The sequence below is a fragment of the Cimex lectularius genome, unplaced genomic scaffold, assembly GCF_000648675.2.
Source record: "Cimex lectularius strain Harlan isolate CLEC.00 unplaced genomic scaffold, Clec_2.1 scaffold115, whole genome shotgun sequence".
Lineage (NCBI taxonomy): Eukaryota > Metazoa > Arthropoda > Insecta > Hemiptera > Cimicidae > Cimex > Cimex lectularius.
The window spans coordinates 676,986-699,339 of NW_019392707.1; the positions used below are offsets into that span (position 1 = coordinate 676,986).

A 22,354-nucleotide genomic window follows, 5' to 3' on the forward strand; every position below is an offset into this window, starting at 1 on the left:
TCTTACTTGTATTTGTATAATTTAAACCATGTTTATAAATCCCAGGTCCTGAAGATGATCTCAATGAAGATCGAAACTTTGGCACGATAAAGAAAATATTTTTCTAAAACCTACGTCACACCAGACCGCAACTCAAGATCTCCAAATAATCCTTAACTAACGGCCATTAAACACCACACAACCCACCTTTTTAACTTTTTTCATTTAAAAAAATTGTTAATTCCAAATGAACTTTTTTTCCCATGAAAATAACCCTTTTTAATCTCAAATGAACCTTTTTTCGTCAAATTAACCCACCCTTTTTAATGTGAAATTACCTCTTTAGAGCACCAAATTTTTTTAAAAGTTCCAAATGAACCTTTTTCCATCAAAATAATCCTTTTTAATTTCAAATGAACTTTTGTTCGTCAATTTAACTCACCCTTTCTAATTTGAAATTATATATTTTTAGCACAAATTTTTTTTAAAATTCCGAATGAACTTTGTTTTTCATCAGAATAACCCTTTTTAATTTGAAATTATATATTTTTAGCACAAATTTTTTTAAAATTCCGAATGAACTTTGTTTTTCATCAGAATAACCTTTTTTAATTTAAAATAACCTCATTTTCGCATCAAAATAAACATTCTTAATTCCAAATGAACTTTTTTTCCCATGAAAATAACCCTTTTTAATCTCAAATGAACCTTTTTTTTCGTCAAATTAACCCACCCTTTTTAATGCGAACTTACCTCATTAGAGCACCAAATTTTTTTTAAAGTTCCAAATGAACTTTTTTTCATCAAAATAATCCTTTTTAATTTCAAATGAACCTTTTTTCGTCAATTTAACTCACCATTTTTAATTTGAAATTATATATTTTTAGCAAAAAAAATTTTAAAAATTCCGAATGAACTTTTTTTCCATCAAAATAACCCTTTTTAATCTCAAATGAACCTTTTTTCGTCAAATTAACCCACCCTTTTTAATGTGAAAGTAACTCTTCAGAGCACCAACAAATTTTTTAAAATTCCAATTGAACTTTTTTCCTTCAAAATAATCCTTTTTAATTTCAAATGAACCTTTTTTCGTCAACTTAACTTACCCTTTTTAATTTTAAATTACATATTTTAGCACAAATTTTTTTAAACATTCCGAATGAACTTTGTTTTTCATCAAAATAACCCTTTTTAATTTAAAATAACCTCTTTTTCGCATCAAAATAAACATTCTTAATTCCAAATAAACTTTTTTGATCAAAGCAACCTTTCTTAATTTCAAGTTACCTGTTTCTACCTTCCAATTAATCTTATTTTATTTTCAAATTACCTTCTTTGCATCAAACCATTTTTAATTTCAAATTAACTTTCATTGCATCAAATCAACCGTTTTTACATGTACGTTTTTTAATTCAAACTACCTTTTTTACCTTGAAATTAATCCCCGATTTCTAATATGAAATTAACACTTTTTATTTCGAATTAACATTTTACATCCAATTAACCCACAGTTTTTAATTTAAACTTCAATTTTATCCACCCCGTTAAAAAGAACTATGTTTTCTCGGATTTATAAATTTCACATCCCTAAATGACAATCCATGAGAGTTCTCCTTCAGGTCTGCGGGGTTATTAAAGTTTAGGCATTTCGCCATCTTCAGCTAGCTGTTGTGTGGTATTTTGTCAGTTTCGCATCTTGCACAATTTATCGATTCTGTGATGATCGCCTGTTTTCGTGTGCATTCTATACAACCGAGACCACCATCAAAATGGTGATAAATTGGTTGAAAAACCACACACACTACCCGGAGTTTCATCACTTTTAAACAAATCACCGCATATGGCGAAATGACGAGCGTGTCTGACAGTTCAAAACAGCGAGAATAATGACTAAACGGCAAATGAGTTTATCGTTGAAAAAAGTTCAAAGTTCATCAGAAGTTCTCGTTGCTTTCTCAATCATGAGAAAACAAACTGAATTTGTATGTGCATGAATTTGAAATTTTTATCCTAATACACATTTACTTCTGGAGTTTGTAATTAAACCTTTTACAGTTATTCAACTATTTAAAACCCACCAAAGTTATACACAGTTTAACTAAATTTACAATTATAAAGTATCGCGTGTGAATTTATAAACATGTATTCTTTCTAGATTAAAAAAATAATAACACTACTATCGTCTAAATTAATACTGAAGTAAATTAAAACACGTTTATAAATGTTATTATTGCTAACCATAATATTTTATAAAAGTAAAAGATGACTGAACTTTACACGTTCTCTAAGGCTCTTAGTATCAAAGAATTTGTCGATTATTTTTTGTCTTAAGTTGTGAAAATAATAAGAGAAAATATCCAATTATTATATTAGTTTATAGACTGGATAATTGAAGGGTATGTATATCGGTGTATATACCGGTATGAATAATGCTACGTTCTTGTTTTATGATAGTTAAAAGGGTCAGCAAACTGCAATGATCATCACCTTTCTGTCCGTTTCGTGATAATTCTTTTTTTTTCTCTCATCATTCTGCTTTGCTGTTCCTTTGTAAAGTTTTACAGGCGCCGGTGCATTGTGTGGTTGTATTTTTTTTTCTCGACCAAATCTGCTCAAAGACAATTGTGATGTGACCCTGATAATAATATCCGACATTGAATTTCGCCAATTAATTCAAACTAATGGTTATAGAGCTTTTTTCCGTCAAATCAACATTTAAAAAAATTGTTTTTATATTTAGTTGTCTATAACTTTTAATTTTAATTGTAATTAATTTTAATATGGTTTTCAAGTCAGAAATTATTTTATATATTAAAAAATCGATTTAATAATAAACAAAACCCTTTACTTATTAAATTCACTAGTTTCGTGGTCCGCTTGACCAATCAACATCTTACAATTAATTAAGGTTTTCAGTTGAGATAAAAAAGTCAGTGTCACGAGCGGGATTCGAACCCACGATCTTCGGCTTGATACGCCGCTGCTCTACCACTTGAGCTATCGTGACCTCCATCCACTCGGACACCAACCTTAATTAATTGTAAGATGTTGATTGGTCAAGCGGACCACGAAACTAGTGAATTTAATAAGTTTAAAATGAAGTATACCTTCACTAAAGCTCTCCGTGGCCATTTCATTTGTCGCTGAGAATCAAATAGATTACACGACATTTGAAAAATGGCAAAAAAGAGGGAGAATTCAAAAAGTTGTGGTTGTGATGGGACGTTGGTGTCCGGGAGGATCAAAGTCACGATAGCTCGAGTGGTTGAGCAGCGGCGTATCAAGCCGAAGATAGTGGGGTTCGAATCCCGCTCCTGCCATTGACTTTTTTATCTCAACTGAAAACCTTAATTAATTTAAGATGTTGATTGGTCAAGCGGACCACGAAACTAATGAATTTAAGTTGTAATTAATTTTCAGATGGTATTCCAAGATCCCAATTATTTGATGAAAAAATTAATTTGTATTTAAAAATGGTTCATGTGATGCAAAGAAAGTCAATTTGAAATTAAATAACATAAATTTGATGGTAAAAAGGTTACTTCTGTACGAAAAACGATGGATTTCAAGTTAAAAAGGCTCGGTTAATCTGAAGGAAAAAATATTATAGATTAAAATTAATAAAGTTTAATTCTACGCGAAAAAGGATTAAATTGAACATAAAAAAGTTTAATTTGAAATTATAAAGGGTTAATTCCGAGCGAAAACGGTTTATTTCAAATTAAAAATGGTTGGTTAATTTGAAGGTAAAAAAATATTAGATTAAAATTAATAAAATTTAATTTGACTCCAGGATAAAGAGATACGTATAATTAATGTCCATATGGTATTTTATAAAAGAGCCAATTGCTATGTTTTTAAACATTTTCGAATTTGTTAAAAATTTGACATTAAAAAAAGATTAATTTGAAGTTAAAAAGGGTTATAGTTTGAGGGTAAAAAAATTATATCTCCAATTGAATAGTTTAATGTAATGCGTAATTTGCTCCTTCTCTTAATCAAGGGAGAAATCCTTGCCATGGATCCACAGTCGACCATAAAAAGTAGGCCAAGGTTTTTTGTGTTATTCTATTGGATGGATAAGAAACATACCTTGTATTAGTATATACATTTAATCATAGTCTAACAAATTTTCGAAAATTTCTTGGTTTTGGTCGGAGCATAAAGATGAACGACGGTGTTTTCTTTCCATCGAGCGTTTTTGCGTTCTATCTTGGTGTTTATAATTTGTTGAATTCCTGTCATCCTGGTCCGCTAGTCTTCGCTGTATTTGTCTGTCACAAAGTCTGACCAGGATGATCGGAAAGGGCCTAAATACAGGTTCGGTTTCCCCGAAGACCTCAAGAAGAACCTAACATTATTAAAAATCGTTAAGTAATGACCCCTTGTTTCAGCGATGGAAGAATCAAAGTCGGCGATGAAATAATAAAAGTAAACGGGACGAGGCTGAGAGGGTTGACGATTCAAGGCGTTCGGAAGTTGATGCAGACTAATTCGTCCAACATCGAAGTGGTCATCGCCAGATGGAACAACGCTTTCGAGTACTTCGACCGTAAGAACGTGGATCATCCCCCGAAGCCCCTTCCAAAGGTGTCTACCTTCCCGGCCGAATATTCCAAAGTGCCCTTGACCCAGACGACGAACCGTTTGATCTCGATCGCCGACATGGACGCCAACCCTCTGATGGCCAGGCCTGGACCTCCGACGGTCCTCGGCCAGAACGACCGGAGAAGGAGCCTCCAGGCGCAGCCCAGAGTCGGGACGAAGGCCCAGTTCGGCAAACCGCCCATCGCCCCCGAAGAGAAGAAGGAGACGGACCCGGCCAAGACGGGGATGAGGAAGTTCTCCACCCACGGCGACAACTATCTGAAGAATCGGACGGATTTCGGCCTCCGGGCCATCAGGTCCAATAGACCCAAGTCGCTCACTCTTTCCATATTCACTGTCACTTTGCACAAGGGTCCCGGGCACAAGTCTCTCGGATTCAGCATAGTGGGAGGCCACGACTCCCCTAAGGGTAACCTCGGCATTTTCGTCAAAACTATTTTTACGACTGGACAAGCAGCAGAAAACGGAAATTTACGCGAAGGTAACGACAATCGTTTCATTCTTCACTAATTCTCACTTTCACATATTTATCTGATGTATTTTACTGTGGTCATCGTTATTTATTATAATTTATAGATGGTTAACACCTTCACATATTTTAATATTAACAAAACTTTATCTGGATAATTAAAAAGAATTAATTAGCTACATATTTTTCGCTGCTGAATGTCTGTTGAGATTTGCGTAGTGATGAAACTCTATTCGTTTCAGTTTGTCCTTAATCTAACCGATGGTTCACGGTGTTCCTAAGTCAATAGATTTGATCTCATTAATCTATGTATAACATTATGCCTTAATTAAGGATTTTTTGTTGAGATGAAAAAAAGTTAATGGCACGAGAGGGATTCGAACCCACGACCTTCGGCTAGATACGCCGCTGCTCTACCACCTGAGCTATCGTGACTTCGATCCACTCGGACATCAACTCCTAATCTCAACTCCACCTTATGAGTTTTCACTCCTTTTGCCATTTTTCAAATGTCGTGTAATCGGTTTTGATTCTCGACGACAATTGAAATGGCGACGGAGAGCTTTAGTGAAGTGTACTTCATTTTAATTCATTAAATTCACTAATTTCAAGCGGACCACGAAATTAGTGAATTATGCCTTAAAATGGAACAAGTCAATGTGGTGCGTCTTCCTATTCTTTCTAGCCTAGTCTGTCGGACAACTGTCATCATCTTAAGTGGTTAATCTGTGCGTTTTTGCAGGCATATTATCCTTTCTGGGATTTGGTGTTTTATTATTTTGGTCTGCTATTTCATGACCTTGTCGTTTGGTAGTTTCCCATCATGCTGACCTATTGTCGCCGGTTTTGTCTCTTAGACAGTCTTTGGTCTGTGCCTTTTTCACGTCCGTTTGTATGTTTTTCAATGAATAAAGAATTTTCAGCCATTGGGTTTGATCATTAGCCGTTAACTTCAATGTCAAATTTATTGTGCGATATTGTATTGACGGTCTGAGAGGCGAGCTGCATCAAAGGGATAGGGTTGAAAGAGGCGGCCACAAGGCCTTCTGCACGTCGACCTGAGTAGATTTATTGTGTTCCCATGTTTTTTATAACTCACTGGCCAGCTTGAGGTTGTTAATCAACCTCCATAGCCTTGCCAGCGGCTCCTTAGTGTAAGATTTTGTTTGTGGTTTTTCCTCTCATAGTTGCAAGAACCTCTTCCTTCACGAAAACATAAAATGTGTTCGGCAATCTTCTCATTTTCCTGCCAGTATATGCACAGTGTTTCTTCTGACTGAACTCCTCTCTGGTGCATGTGCCTTCTTAGGTGACAGTGCCCTGTCAGGAGTCCAACCAGAATCCTGGTTCTGTTGCGGTTACCTTACAGTAATTCCTTTGTAAGGCTTGCGGCCATGACCCTTCTATGAATCTCTTCGCGTGCCCCATGACTGAGATTTTATTCCACCAAACTTTTTTTTTAACATTCGCTGGTTTCTCTTTGAAGAATTTCGCCAAATTCTGTGCGTGTTAACAGTCTTTTTGCCCTTTCTGTATGTTCTTAACATGGCTGAAGATTATACTGTTTCATCGTGTTGGATGTGGGATTCGGGATTTTTGTTGACGTATGTTAGATGATGACTGTTATTTGGTCGTTTCCGTTTATTCAGACCTAGTCTTGCTGGTTGCTTTTAGACGGATTTCGCCCATATTCAGTGGCTGGTCTCTGCGTTTTAGTCTTTTTTGCTTCTTTCTGTAGGTTCTCAACACGACTGAAGACTGCACTTTTCCGCCCCTCCGTACTTCGTTAACGATCAGTATGACTTATTCAGACTGGTTTCTCTTAAAAGAATTCGGTGGGTGGTCTGTGCGTTTTACACGTTACGTTTTTTGCCTTTTCTTCATATTTTAATACTTTGATTTGTGATTCTGTCAGACGTGCATTGAATAAAAAACTTGTGGTTTGGCACCTTATTAATGGCTGCAATACTGACTAACGGGAAGTACTGTACGATTGAACTGAAGTCTTGGTGGAATGACATCCACATTGAAAAAGGATCAATATCTTCTTAATACTCTGGAAAAAGTCCTTATAAAACTTGATCATAAAATTTTTGTCTGACAGTTCTTTATGGGGTTTTTCCTCCCACGATCTAGCAATACAAACTTCTCGCTGTAGGGAGTGGGTTATGTCGAAATATCTCGAAGGATTACTTATGTGCCATATAACGACTCACATTACTCAGCTTAAGGCGCTTTCAACCCGATTAGCTGCTCTTTCCAAGATTAATAAATTATTCATCGACAATTATCATTATTTCACAAAACCCGGTTTTAGAATAAGAAATAGGCTTAACGTTTTACCCAATTGTTGTATATCGTTGGAAATAATTGTTGACCGTACGATTGTAGGGCTCCGAGAGACAGGAACGGGTTCGAGGGACCGATTTGAAATCACGTTTCGGAAAATGGATTGGGTTTGCGAGGGGGGTGGTTAAGCCGAAGATCTGATGGATTGCTTACGTGCCACGTAACGGATAGAAATGATTTACCTCGGGGTACTTTCAATTTCATCATTATTTCAAGATCAGGAAAATCAATGATGATATTTTGGAAAAATAAGCCTTCAGTATTAGGAAATAATGTTATAGTCTAATGTGCAAATCTAAAGTACGAGATATTTAGACTAGGCTCAGGTAAAATACCCTCGGGGAATAACTGCGTAAGTCCAAAAAGATTGTGATTTTAAAGTTAAAACCTTTAATGCCAATTCAATTTTTGCTCTTTTTATTGTATCTATAGTTTGATATTTAACTTTCGTCTTCTACTTCTCCCTATCCTCGCTGATCTTGTCAGTCAGATGCGTTTTTTCGCCATCTTCAGTGTTGAGTTAGGGTGATTGTTTGTTCATGACTTAGACTGGCTTATATGTAATTTTGTTTATGTTAAATTGTGAGTTTTCTTCCTGTGGTCTACGGGGTGATAAACCTATAGGCTGATAGTTATCTGTCATCTTGATCTGCCAAACCTCGCTGGTTTTGTCAGTCAGATGCGTTTTTCTATCCATTTTCAGTGTTGAGTTTGGGAAATTTCTTGTTAATAATTTAGCCTGGCCAATTATTAGTCGACCAGTTACTCAAAACTGAAGATGGATGGATAAAATTTGTTCAGCTTGATATATCGATGTTAAGTGCCGAGGCAAGGCCTTCACGATGTTAGGCTGTTACGACAAAGTACATGTTTGCCAATTAACAATAATTTTTTTTAAGGTGACGAGATATTCGCGGTGAACGGCGCCGTTTTGCAAGGGTTGACTCACGCCGAAGCGATTGCAGTCTTCAAAGACATTAAAAGTGGACCGGTGATGATGCACGTCGGCCGGAGGGACAACTTGCCCACCAGGTGAAGGACACGTCTTTAATTCCTAATTAACATTTACAGGTATCAGACGTTAGGAAGTATAGAAGAACAACCTGAGAGGAAGAAATTATTTTTTCGAAATCGGAGGGTTAATGAGATAATGCTGTAGGAGATGGCGTCAGGTGGATCGTGTTGGCAGACCTAAGCGTCTTTAAAAATTTTCATTTTGCAAGTGCAATCAGTTGGTCCATACCCTCTTGCCGAGAAACTCCCGTCTCTACCGAGCACCGTCTCCCGTTCCGGGTCATCGATGACGATCTCGAAAAATGGTTCTCCGTTTCTCCATCGGGAGTTGCGTGTCCGACGGCGGTTTTACACGTCCCTCAGCTGTTAACATTGTGCCAGAGAACCGAGTCTCGGGAAACCGGTTTCCGCCCCTCCACTCGAGATTACGTGAATCTTGAGTACAGACTCCCTCTGTAACTGCATTGCGATAAAGTAACGGAACCGGCGGAACTTTTCGCCCTCGAGATCTGAAAGTTATTCTTTGATTATCCTAGTAACGCCTTCTTCGGAACTAGATTTTGCCCCGAATATCGGCCCGTGGTCATCGAAAATATCATTTCCACGTTTTTTAAAATGTACCACGGATTTACTTATGTTAGCTTGCGTAATCGTAGTCATCTTTTTAACTCATATACCGGCAGTTTTGAGATTTTACGTTTTAAAAGGGCAAATGTCATTCGGCCGACTTTTAACTTCAGAAAACGTTAAAGATTTTATTACAGTTGACTTGGTAAACGGTATTGCGATTTATATGCCAATCGATAATGACTTGAAGATAAATCGTCTTTGAAAATTAATACCAAGTTAACACTGTAGAAGACTTTACTAAGACCAATATGGATATACGGAGTGGAACTGCCAAGCCTTCCAATATACAGCGCATCCAGTTCTTCCAATCGAAAGTCCTTAGACAAATTGTCAAAGCACCTTATTATGTCACTAACCTCACTATCACAAAGACCTCAACATTTCTTTTGTCAACGAACTAATCCGGTCCAGATTCCAAACCTTCCACATCAACCTTTCACCCATCCTAACCATACTGCTCGAGCCCTCTCCACTCATTCCCATCCTGACAACCCACCACGTCGCCTCAACCGACGATGGCCTCGGGACCTCCTTGACCCCTAATCATACACACTGAGTGCCACCAATGGCTGACTCCTCAAAGCATGTGTTCTACCGGTGCAGTGCTGGCATTAGTGCTAGTGTTGTGATATATTAATCATATGTACATATTTGTACAATATGCTATCATGCATAGGTAACAAATAAATTTTTAAAAAAAACTTTCAACAAGGAATATGAAGACACACAACTTCAGCAGAAAATAGCACAATTGCTCTTCTCGCGGTATAAAGATCGTGATAATTCCTTACTCCCTAATGTTTACAGTTACGTTTCAATCTCCTTTTCTTGTCTTTTCTCCATTTTAATCCAGTTGTATTTAACCATGGAAAGACATGATCTTGAACCAGAAGTTCGCAATATTATTGTGAGAATGAGTCATCGAGGTCGCCGGCAAGTAGATATCGCAGATGCAGTTGGCGTTTCTCAGAACGTGGCTTTAGTATATTACGTTTACTGATGTATCGCGTTTCTGTTTGGGTAGTGACAGCATGCGCCGAAGAGTCTACCGAGTACAGGGGATGCGTTCATGCCCCAGTTCGTGCTCCCTTCAGTGTAGTTTGGAGAAGGCGGTGTAATGGTCTGGGCTGGGATTTACACTGGAGGACGAACTGGTCTCCATTTTGTTGAGGCAACCTCACCGCAGTCCGTCTGTCCAAGAAATTATCGAGCAATACATCCCTCATAGCAAGGATCTCATTGGAAGGGATTTTCGATTAATGGATGACAATGCCAGACCTCATAGAGATAGAATTTTTAATCAATGTTAAAAGACCTGGGAATTTCCCATCTGCCCCTTCCTCCATTCTCTTCAGGCCTCGATACCATCGAGCACATGTGGGATGGGTTGCAGAGAAGGCTTTTCTATCACCATCCGCAGGCAGTTGACCTACAACCACTGAATGCAGCGTTGCAACATCTATGGAGTGAAATTCCTTATGAAATTAGTGCAACCTTACTAACAGTATGCCTAACAGGTGCACCGAGCTAACAAAAGACATTACACAGATAAAAAACACGTTAATTTGAAATTAAAAAGGATTAATTTGAAGATCAAAAAAGGTTTATTTGAAAATAAAAAGATTAGTTCTATGTGAAAAGGATTCATTTCAAATTAAAAAAGTGGTTTCTCCGAAGGGAAAAAATTTGAGATTGAAAATGGTTAACTTAATGCGAAAAAGGGCCAATTTAAAATTGAAAAGGGAGGTTTCTCTGAAGGCAAGAAATTTGAGATTGAAAATGGTTNTCTTTCTTCGCCTTTATTTGTCTCCGGGCCTATTAACAATTTTTAATTCCGGAAGAACTATTAAATTATTATTATATTTACTAAATCAAGCGAGAAAATGCGCCTTTCAAATGCACTGTGATGAAAACCGCAATTCATTCTTCTATGCGGACGATTCAATAAAATAGCAAAGTTGAAAGAGACAACCTGCGAAAATATGGTCGGGCCTCCGTCTTTTGTCCATTCTTCCTCAAAGTTGAATACAAAAATCCCTTCACGGTTCCCCCAATTTAACATTGGATTTGAGCATTAATTTATGTTAGAAATTGTGTTGAGGAACGCGTTTCATATAGCTCAATACTTTCGATCTTAACGACTTTCATGTACGTTTGTCCTTTTTGGACGTTCTTAACATAATTGAACGTTCTTCAAAATTGTTGACCGTTCCGGTTTGGATATCCGCGCGTTTTTCCATCCCGTTGGTCCTATTTTCAGGTTAATAACATGACCGAATACGACAATACGTCACTGTGTCATACATGTTTAGCGGTCATAATTGACCTATTTAATTATTTCAATTAATTAGGCTTTTTACCTAAAGCCTTGGTTGAGATGAAAAGATAGTGTCACGAGCGGGATTCGAACCACGATCTTCGGCTGATTACGCCTCTTATCAGCCACTTGAGCATCGTGTCTTCGAACCACACGGACACCAATTTTTATTTTTTATTTATTATATTCGTCTTGTGCTGACTATAACAATGACTATGTGATTACTATAATGCGTCGAAGTCCAAAGTCCAACAGTTTGTAATATTTACTTCCCCGAGACATAAACATATGATGTTTCTAGAAATGTTTAATTCTACTAATAAACCTATAATCGAATAAAAGTAAGTATAAATTAACAATGAAATGCCATAAATTAACATAATTTATTGTTTGAAATGGAAAAATTCTTTTCGACGTATTTTCCCTACTTTATTTTTATAATTTCATTGTTGAACAATGTCCATAATCTGTGTGGTANTTTGAGATTGAAAATGGTTAACTTAATGCGAAAAAGGGCCAATTTAAAATTGAAAAGGGAGGTTTCTCTGAAGGCAAGAAATTTGAGATTGAAAATGGTTAACTTCATCGAAAAAGGGTCAGTTTCAAATTAAAAAGGATGGTTACTCTGAAGCCAAGACATTTGAGATTGAAAATGGTTAACTTTACGCGAAAAAGGATGAATTTCAAATTAAAAAGGTTTAATTTGTCGGTATAAAACTTATATTGCTTCCCCCCTTTTCATCAGTTATTGCTTACTATTTGGACTAAACACTAATCCTTTGTTTTGGTCTTTTTTCAGGTCCAGCAAATCCAAATCCTGTGATAATTTGGACAAATGTAACGACAACTTTTTCACGAAGTGAATAGAAAGACTTCGCCTGCAAATAAAAGATTAGTTAAATAATACTACACGCTACTTTATAACTTAATTAATATGTATATAAAACTTATTACGTAATCTGTGAACATTTCAAGTTCCTAATAAAATTATTATTGACAGTATTGTTTCTATCGATCTCTAATTCCTTTATAACACAGTGACCCGGTTTGTTTATGAATTATTTTCAGTTCCATTTAATTTGGTTTATTTAAATTAAAAAGGAATTCAGTGCCAGACTTTTCCAGATCCCCTCGTTTTCAGCGTTCCCACATAAATTACTGTAGAGAATAATTCGACGTCGGCTGAAATTCTTCGGAAGATGATTTGCGTCAGAGTCAAGCAAATGGGGTCGTTTAATCCCATCCTTAAAATGCCATCAGCGTTGTTAAATATTTGCATTTTATCATAAGCGTTGCTAATTGAAGATATCCATTCCCAGGGACGTGAGTTCGACAAGAAAATCCAATCGACCCTTTAATAGAAATTTCATACGATTTTTTCCATTTGGCAATTTTCGCACATTCTTCTACACTTACCCGTGATTAGCCCGTTTATTGTTTATCGCCCCTGTTATATCGGGATAGGCAAAAGTGAAACCATTCGTTCCATTATTCCTAGTGTAATTTCAGTGTGTGGCGGATAGATGAAAATTAATTCAGAAATCGTGAGATGCGGTCTGGTGTGACGTAGGTTTCAGAAAAACATTTTCTTTATCGTGCCAACGTTTCGATCTTTATTGAGATCATCTTCAGGNTAAGTATAAATTAACAATGAAATGCCATAAATTAACATAATTTATTGTTTGAAATGGAAAAATTCTTTTCGACGTATTTTCCCTACTTTATTTTTATAATTTCATTGTTGAACAATGTCCATAATCTGTGTGGTACAAATGCGGTTAATGTTGTCTCCTTCGAGGTTCGACGCTACCCGACGCCTTATCTCGTTTTGGTGGGGTGTGCACATCTATGCGACGTCAAGCGCACGCCACGTACAGTCACACATCCCGTATCACAAATCAGTATCACAATCGCAATGCCTCTTTTGTTCTGAATGCATTATTTTGAGCAAAACAATGTAATAAATTGTTAGTTAAATTTAATTTTTTTACATAAAGTTATTCCGGTGTTTTGATTTTCTGCCTAACCATCATAATTAAATATTTTTTATAAAAACTCACAAATTTTTGATCTCGTTTAATTTGGTTTACATTAAAATAAGAATGTTGCAATTAATATAACAACAACATTACATAAACCTAGTTTGAAATAAACTACAAAGATGCGAGTGTCATGTCTGACGCTACTCGACAAAAATGGTTCAATTGTATGAAAAAACAATGAAATAAATTGTTGGTTAAATTTTATGAGCAAAACCGTGTAATAAATTGTTTGTTAAATTCATTATATCAAAAATGGTATTCCAGAGTTTTGATCAATTTTCTACCAAACCATTAAAATTTAAAAAAAAAATAAAACGAATGAATTTTTGATCTCGGTTAATTTCGTTTATATTAAAATAAGTTTGTTGTAATTAAGATGACGACAATAATACATGTCGTTTGAAATAAAAATATGAGTGTCCGGTTCTTTTGTCTTCGACTGTACTCGATGCTACTCGACGAAAATCTGGACAGTGGGGATCGCTTAGCGTTGAGTAGGGTAGCGTTGCGTGGCATAGAATAGATGTGCACGAGGGTAATACAACCTTATGGAAAATTGGACTTTGGATTTGCGTAGGGTAGCATCGGGTAGCGTTGCATCGGGTAAGTGTTTCCGGCGTTAAGCACCTAGGTGGTGAAGCATGCGGATCTCACCCAGAATGAAAAACAGATCTCACTCTGCCAAGAAATGAAAAACAGATTCGAGGGCAGCGAACAGAAGCCCTGCTCAGCCCATATTCTACACGGCCGAGTTCAGCTGAAGAAACGCGCAGCGCATTTTAAAAGCCAACTTAGCTCAACGAAAGAGTAGCCTTTAAAATTGGGCTCTTCCCCCTTAACTCTTTATACACTGACAGGCAAAAAATTACACCCACTTGTAATATAACTTGATTTGTATAAATTTTTATATATTAATAAAATTCTCAGGTTTTAAACCTTTAATAATTGAGTCTTTGTCTAAAGAAATATAAAAAAAATGTAAATTGCTAAGGAAACTCTGGTTTATAACATGGACAAAACCAGCTATGCTTCCAGTTGCTGCCATGCCATTTGATTACATCATTAATGTACCTCCTGAAAGCGGATGCTTAAGCATTCTGTTTTATGTTGAGGACTACGAGCAGAAGCTTCACGTTCATCCCAATTTTTCTTTTATAGCTAGTTTAATCAATCAAATTTAGCCATTATGATAGTTAGAAGAGTACATTTTTCCCAGCATGTTTTTCCTTTATGCTGGTCCATAACGTGGCCAAAACCAGCAATGATTCTTCCAGTTGTTACCACGTTATTTGATTAAATCATTGAAGCAACTCCTCAAAACGGATGCTTAAACACTTTGAATTATGTTGAGGACTCCGAATGTTGCACGGTCATTGGATTTGATTATTATTCCTTGCCTTCTATGTTATTTATGGTTTAAAAATCCGATGAGATATTGTATCGAGGTTTGATCGATTCTGATCTTTGTTTTTCCATTCCGTTTGACCTTATACTACACCGCGTTTCCACTTCTTCGGACGTTATAGCTTAGCAATCAAGTTAATCTTTTCCTATATTTTTTTTATAGACGATTTAATGCTTTTTTTCAAGAGCATGTAATAAAATGTTTATCTTGGGCATTGCACACCCAGTATAATATATAATGTGTGTAGTTAAATAACTGCTCGGCGATTTGTCGTTAAGCCAAAACTGGTTTTTCTGTCGTAAAGGCACGTTTATGTGGTCAATAAAAACTTACCGTGAACACAGGGCGTAACATCTTTCTCGTGCGGATTCACACACACACACACACACACACACACACACACACACACACACACACACACACACACACACCACACACATATAACATATATATATAGACCCCTGGGCAACGCCCGGGTTATACGGCTGTACATACTAAAAATTACACATACAAATCGATAGATAATCTTATAGTGAGAGTATGAATGATTTTTTAGGAACTGGTTGCATTGTGTGTGGGAAAAATGACCTACAACCTGTTTGAAGCTCCCCAAGCCCAACCACGGTGGGTGATTCTCTATGCCTGCCGGTAATTTACTGTAAATTACAAACCGGAATTGTTGGTAGACTGCGAGAAGTGATAGGCTCAACTCTGCACATGTGTGCACATATGAACAAAATCTGCGGATTTGAGCTTATATAAATCAACAATCAGATACTGTTATAGATCAAGTTGAAATAGTAAATTATCTTAGTTTTGTACGTTTTTGCGTTTATATTAGTTCTGTAAGTTTTTCATTGTTCAGTGTTAATTCTGATGTATTTGCTGTAGTATGAATTATGTTTAATCTTACATTCTGACTTTCTGATTCTGTTGTAGAATTGCATTTTGCTGTTGTTTAAAATACCAACAAAACGACAACATAATATTCGCTGAATAATATTAATATTCTTACAAAAATTCAAATGAGAGGATGTGTGTGGTAATACAACATATTACAATGATACCAACAGAAGTGCCTTTCCATTTCAAACGATTGCAATTTCCAATTAAACTGGCTTTTGCAGTAATGATGAACAAATTATAAGATCAATCATTTCTGTTACGATGATTGAATTTGGAGAATTCATGGTTTCCTCATGGACAATTATACGTTGCATGCTCCAGGATTTGTTGTTTGTATATATGCCAAATGGAATCACCAAAAAATTGTATATCCAAGAACATTGCAATGAATTTAACGCTGAATACAACAGTAATTACAATTTAATACAATATAATCCAAAACAAAAATAATATTGCATATGTAAATATCTAATATGATTCGAAGGGATTTTACAGCCAGTGTCAGGCTGGATTCCGTAGGCAACGCAGTGCGGTGGATCATGCCTGTCTTCTCGAGGGCGGCTTTCAGGACACGTTCTTGAACAGAGAACAGGCTCCGGCCGTTTTCTTCATCTCGAGAAGACGTATGATACGACGTGGGGATACGCGATACTTCGGAAATGTCTCGATTTCGGTCTAAGAGGCAAATAACTCCGGGGTTTCCTAGACAACCGCAGGTTCCGAGTCAGGCTTGAACTATTCTCTCCAGGGATCATGTTCAGGAGAACGGTATTCCTTAGGCTAACTTTCTTGAACTTAGAAATAGCTACACAAATTTTCGTCTGGTTTTTACAAACGAATCCAAGGCCAGAGACAGTGTGGCATGTATAGCGAGGTAGTGGCCACCTTCTGGTCTTTGCCCCTCATTGCAGTGTATACACGGCGGAGCTGTATATGATTTGGCACGTTCTCCGTACGGACAGAGGGAGGGCTCAGCTTTCCTCGTGTGTCCGGTAACTCTCTGAGCGCTGTTTGGGCTATACGAGACTCGTTCTCTGTGGACCTCTCCCGTCGTGCTCTTGTTAGAGTAATACGCCGAGCTGGAGCTCTTTGGTAAAACGGTGGTTGTCGTCTGAGTTTTCGGACACGTCGGTATGGAGGGTAACAAACGTGCGGATGAGGCGGCGAAAGTCGGGAGCTGACCTCGCCCCATCCGGCCCATCGCAACAGGTCCTCTGACGCCAAGCTAGCAGTGAAAAACATGATAAAAGACAGATGGCTGCATCAGTGGGCGGGGTCGACCGAAGGGCTCTTGCGAGTCAAGAGCACGACCTGCTGATGGCCCTTAGAGATGAGGGATCGTCCTCACCCGGTTGAGGATTGGCCATACACGGTTGGCACTCGGGCATCTGATTTTGGGCCAAAGCCTGCTCAGGTGCCCCTTATACAGAGGAAGGTTGCTCGACGTGTCACACATAATAGAGGCGTGTCATGCCTTGGCTACATACAGTGAGCGTGTAGGCATGCCGCCGGATTTAAGAATGGTTGGTTCTGTTCCGTTGTTTAGAGGACGTGGGGGTATTTTACCGTATACAGTTATATCCTATACTTTTTGTCATTATGTGTTTTGTTTGAGTGCTTGTATTTATTAGTGTGAGTGGTGAGGGGTGATGGTTAATTTAGTGCCACCAACGCCCCTCCAGCAGTTGTGTCCGTGGTCGATGGAGGAATATCCAGTACCCCACCGACTAATCAGAATGAGTGCAATGTATTTATATGAATGAATGTATTTATTTGTGTGAGTAATCTATCCAATTTAAGTAGTAAGTATTAGGCTAGATTGTACATTGCATGCGTTTGGGGCTGAAATGACCTAGCTGTCGATAGTCCCGGCCGGAGCCTAACCCCGTTAGCAGTGAAGCGACTATCTCCTGGCCATTTTGCTTAAGGGGGATACAAGCGACCCAGCCACACAACGGGGTAGGTGGTCCCTCACTCCCTGAACTCCCTCACTCGGAGAATGACAACCTTTCGGGGTGAAAGTCCGTACAACACTTTTTATTACATCCCTGGGCAACTCCGTGTTATAAAGGCTAGTAACTATGTAATTACAAAGGACCGAAGGCGTTTTTGCTTGACAAATCGCCAATTAAAAGATCAGTGGGAAGAGAATAAGTGAGATTAAATGGTAATTTTGGGTCGTTTTATTCGCCCGTATAAAAACCCCTTGACTAGTGGAGAATTTCGCTATTTTGATTGAATGTTTGTCCTGATGACCAGGAGCTAACTCTTTTTTTAAATAATAATAAAGCTAGTTTTAAGATTATTATATAGTTATGTACCAATATGTATAATTGATTGTGAATATGTTTATTTTATGGTTATTTTAACTATGCATCTATTATTATATTATTATTATTTTATATTTATATTATATTATTATTGTGTGGATTTTAACGGAAAAAAAATCTGGCGATAAGTTTTAAGTATGTCAAATATTGCTGTTTTGACCTTTTATTTGTGGACTTCGGCAGGGCGAATCTGGCTTTTATTTAATCGAAAACCGAATTCATGTTTGAATAATTTTGTAACTGGGTCCCCTCGATTTTTCCGTTCTCCTTTTAAGGAGTGTCCCGATGACCCGTCGGTGTCAGTGGAGAGATTTTCGGCTTTTAAAATTGCGGTCCGTCGTGTCGAAAGTTCACAAGTTCACAGGGGGGAAAGCCAGTTTCTGTGTATTTCTGCTTTCTTTAGCTTTCTTAGCTTAAAGGGTTATAGACCTTTTTTTGTCAATGGTAACGCCAAATAAACGTCAAAGAAAAAGTTCGATAATTTTCCGAATTTAGGTAGCAAAGTATTTAAAAAACCCCTCATCGATCACAAACTAATTAATTAATTTCGCTTTGCATTACCTAATTAATGCGGGAGATTTCGTCCATGGCCGGTTACAATTTAATGAGATGAGGGCGGACGACTGACGCATTACTTTCATTGACGTAATCACGGGGGAGAAAATCAATTTTAAATACCACTCCAAGGCGATGAAATGTACACAAAAAAAATAATAAACAATAAAAGTTGCACAATATGAATCAAATACAAACAATTGAGTCAAGGATGAACGAGCCTTCCAAACAAACAGACCAGGCTAAATAAATTTTGTTTATATAAAAACCTTGGTTATAGATATATTTGTGTTAACTGTTTCGTGAGAATGTATTTATAAGAGTGAATGTATAGTACAATAAGGTGAAATAATGAATACTCCTCATCGACTCTTAATTAGATTTAGTGCATGTGTAACCCCTTAGTGCACCCTTTTTAATCACATAACTACTATCCATGCAGAGAAAGGTTGCTCGATGTGTCTCTCATTAAAGCAACTCCTTGGCTCCATATAGAGAGCGTGTAGGAATGCCAACCGATGGGAGAATTGTGCTGTTTTGTATACTTAACATGTGTTGAGAGTGGTTGTATTTACTGACGTGAATGTGAGCGTGGGAGGCTCCAATGACACTGAGACAAGCTTGTCTTTGGGTGCCACTTAATAGCTTGATTGCTTTGGCCTGCAGAGTCTTGGTCCACCACACCACCGCCGACTCATACGTCAACATCGGTCTAAAGACGCAAGTGTATATCCATGTGTATATCATTTTGGGGTTTAATCCCTAGTTTTTGGCGTAGAGCCTTCTGCACCTCCCCCATGCCATTTTGGCTCTCTGGGTGTTTTAGTTAAATGTTGATTCCATGTGAGCCACTGGTCTAGTGTGATTCCTGGATACTTGGCCTCCCTGGAAAATGAAATCGGGGTGTCGTTTAGACTTGAGTTTTTAAGCTTCCTATTGTCCTCTTCCTTGTGAATGGAATCATTATGGTTTTGTGAGGGTTAATAGATAGCTCCTCTCTTTTGCATCACTTGTCATCCAAATTGAGGGTTCGTAGTATACGATCCATCACGATGTCTGCAGGGCGGCTCTTTACTACTACGGCAAGGTCGTTCGTACATCCTAGACAGTAGAATCCTTCTTGTTCCAGTGTTTGCAGGAGTTTATCTAACAGCGTCGTCCACTGTAGGGGTGAGAGAACCCCCTCCCATTGTAGGCATCCTGTGGCTGTCTTAGTCCGGTCGCACCGCCCAAGGTAGATGTGATGATCCCGTTCCTTAGGTCTTTTCCACCCATAGGCATATCATTACCAAAACTCCCCTGTTTTTCATTGTTCTATGTAAATAGGCTATGGTTGCATTGTTAAAAGCTCCCTCTATAAAAAGTGTTAAAGCTATCTCCTTGTCGTTTATGGACTTGATTAGCCATTTGCACAGGTCATCCAGGGCTAGCTCGATGTATCTCACTGGTTGGTATGCGAATTGTCGTTCACTGAGAGGTTTATTCTTCAGTACTGTCTCTTGAATATGGTTCTCTAGTTTAATGTTTTTACCATGAACGATGTGAGATTGATAGGTCTGTGCGAGTTGGGCTTGTAGTTCATGGGTCGACCTACTTTTGGTATGTACACCACTCGTATCGCGCGCCAACTTTTAGTAATATAACTCCACGCTAGGCAGACTCTGAATATTCTCACTAAGTAAAGGATGAGGATCTATTGACCTTCTTGCCGTAGCGCTGGTTAGAACTTGTCTATCCTGTATAACAACTTGAATGGGCTAAACTTCTCAAGTGCCCAGTTTATGGCTTTTGGTTGTATTGTGGCTGCACTTCTTTCCACTTTTCTTTTATGTGTCGTTTTGTTTTTAAGTTCTCAAGGAGTATTTCTTCGTAGATTGTTACTGCTACTGAGAAGTGATTTTCAATCAGTAGAGAGAGAGTTTCTTCTTCCGGTTTATGTGAAGCTTCCATCCATCTTCGAGAGGAAGCTTACCTGTCTCCCTGTACCATCCTTGGTTAGGGGTCTGGGTATGCGGGCACATTAAGATGTTTCTGTGATTTCGCCACAAAATCTCCGCTACGTTTAGCTTTTCGGAAGCCTTGGTTGAATCAAATTCTTATTCGAGCTCTCAGTCGTTCTAGGTGTTTGTTCCACCAGACTGTTTTATGTTCATTTAGACTTTTTTTTATGTGCAGTATTCGGTGTAGGAGCCTAGTATGGCATTGGTTACCTCTTGCACAGAAATATCTAGGCTTTCCTTGTTTCTAAATTCCTTGTTTACCCCCTGTAAGGATTGCTGGAGGGTTCTTTTGTACCCTATCCAATTGGTGTTCCTTGGGTTCCTGTGTGTTGTTTTTATGAGAGAAGGAGTGTTCAAATCAAATCTGATGTGCCTGTAACCAGAGTTTGATGGTTCCCTGGATACATTCTAATTTATGATGTTTTCGTTAGCTCCTTGGGAAGTAATTGTCAGATGACGAAGAGTTCTTGCGTACATCGGGTGAGGAAGGGAAGGTGGGTTCTGTGCCTCTATTAGCAATGTTTAACCCTTCACCAGTTAGGTAATCTGATAAGGACTCATCTCGGTTGTTGATGTCAGTACTTCCCCATGTAATATGGGGAGCATTTTCATCAAATCCCATGACTAGTTTCATGTTTTGTTGCCTGGAGTACCTCATGATATCGTCCAGCAACTTGGGTAGGCAAGGTTCCTCTCTTGGGAAGTAGGCCGAGCAGATTTGCCATCTTCTTTCTCCACCCGCAGTCTTTGCTGTCAGAATTGCTGTAACAAAGTCGTGGTACATAGTGTGCAGCTAATTCTTGTATTAAACACTACACAAGCCCGGGATCTTGTTGATGTCCTCTGGTATATTACCTGTGTCTGTTAGGGTTTTAGTCCTCCCACAGTCCCGTTTTGTACCCCTGTGTGGTTGTTGGACCAGGGCGACATACAGACCCTCCCTGTCAAACCTCCTGCATAGTGTGGCCGATGCAGCATAGTGGAGGTTAACCTGAGTACCCTTATTCTTCCCATTGACATATTTTGGTTTGGCACAGCTACTTGGTTGGGTGGCCTCTGGGCGGGGTGTTTGGATTTTTTGATCGATAGGTTCCATATAATTCCCACGAGTAGCTAGGGATATAAGATGTCAGCCCCAGCAGAGCCCCGCATACTGGGGTAAGCCTGGATATAATAGCGTTACCTGAGGGCCCGTTTGAGACACTATTTTTAACACCCCAGTGTCATTCATCCTTCGGCACAATTCTCTTTACAACTTGGATTAGGGTCGCCTTTGCTCCTTTTAGCCTGCCTCGAAAAGCCAGCCCTTGTGGGGTGCCGGTAGCATGGAGGTGTTTCCCAGGGGGCACTGCGTGGAAGGGGGAGTTTGTCTTGTGCCCCCCGGTTAGTAAATAAGAAAGAATTTATTGAGAGAATGAGTTTATAGGTTAAAACTGCATGTATTGGGAGCTGAATTGACGTTTTATCGTTTGCCTCTTGAACCTAACTTGGACCGTGGTACAGGTAAGGCCATGATCTGGCGGCCCCACACCACCAAACACCGAAATGGATGCTTCTCGTAGCAAGCCATAAGCTCGACTCTGCACATATATGTCCACAAGTGCATATATGGGCAGAATCAATGGCAAAATAATTTTATGTAATCATATAAAAGTACACTCACAAGCTGGAGGTAAGAGGTCACTAGTCAGAAACTGTTTTGAATAAAATATCTGTTCTGTCCATAATATTCAACATGTGATTCGCTGTC

The 22,354-nt window shown here is 38.2% G+C and overlaps 1 protein-coding gene across 2 annotated transcripts in view; it reads left to right on the plus strand.

The window, feature by feature from the left end:
• The window catches only part of LOC106666894, a 49,145-nt gene extending 36,777 nt beyond the window's left edge, over positions 1 to 12,368 (plus strand). For both annotated transcript variants that reach the window (XM_014394422.2, XM_014394421.2), the window contains exons 5-7: positions 4,374 to 5,068; positions 8,305 to 8,437; positions 12,166 to 12,368. In XM_014394422.2, coding sequence (XP_014249908.1) covers positions 4,374 to 5,068; positions 8,305 to 8,437; positions 12,166 to 12,229 — 892 coding nt within the window. In that variant the 3' untranslated portion in view covers positions 12,230 to 12,368. The remainder of the gene's footprint in view (positions 1 to 4,373; positions 5,069 to 8,304; positions 8,438 to 12,165) is intronic.
• Positions 12,369 to 22,354: the final 9,986 nt, after the last annotated feature.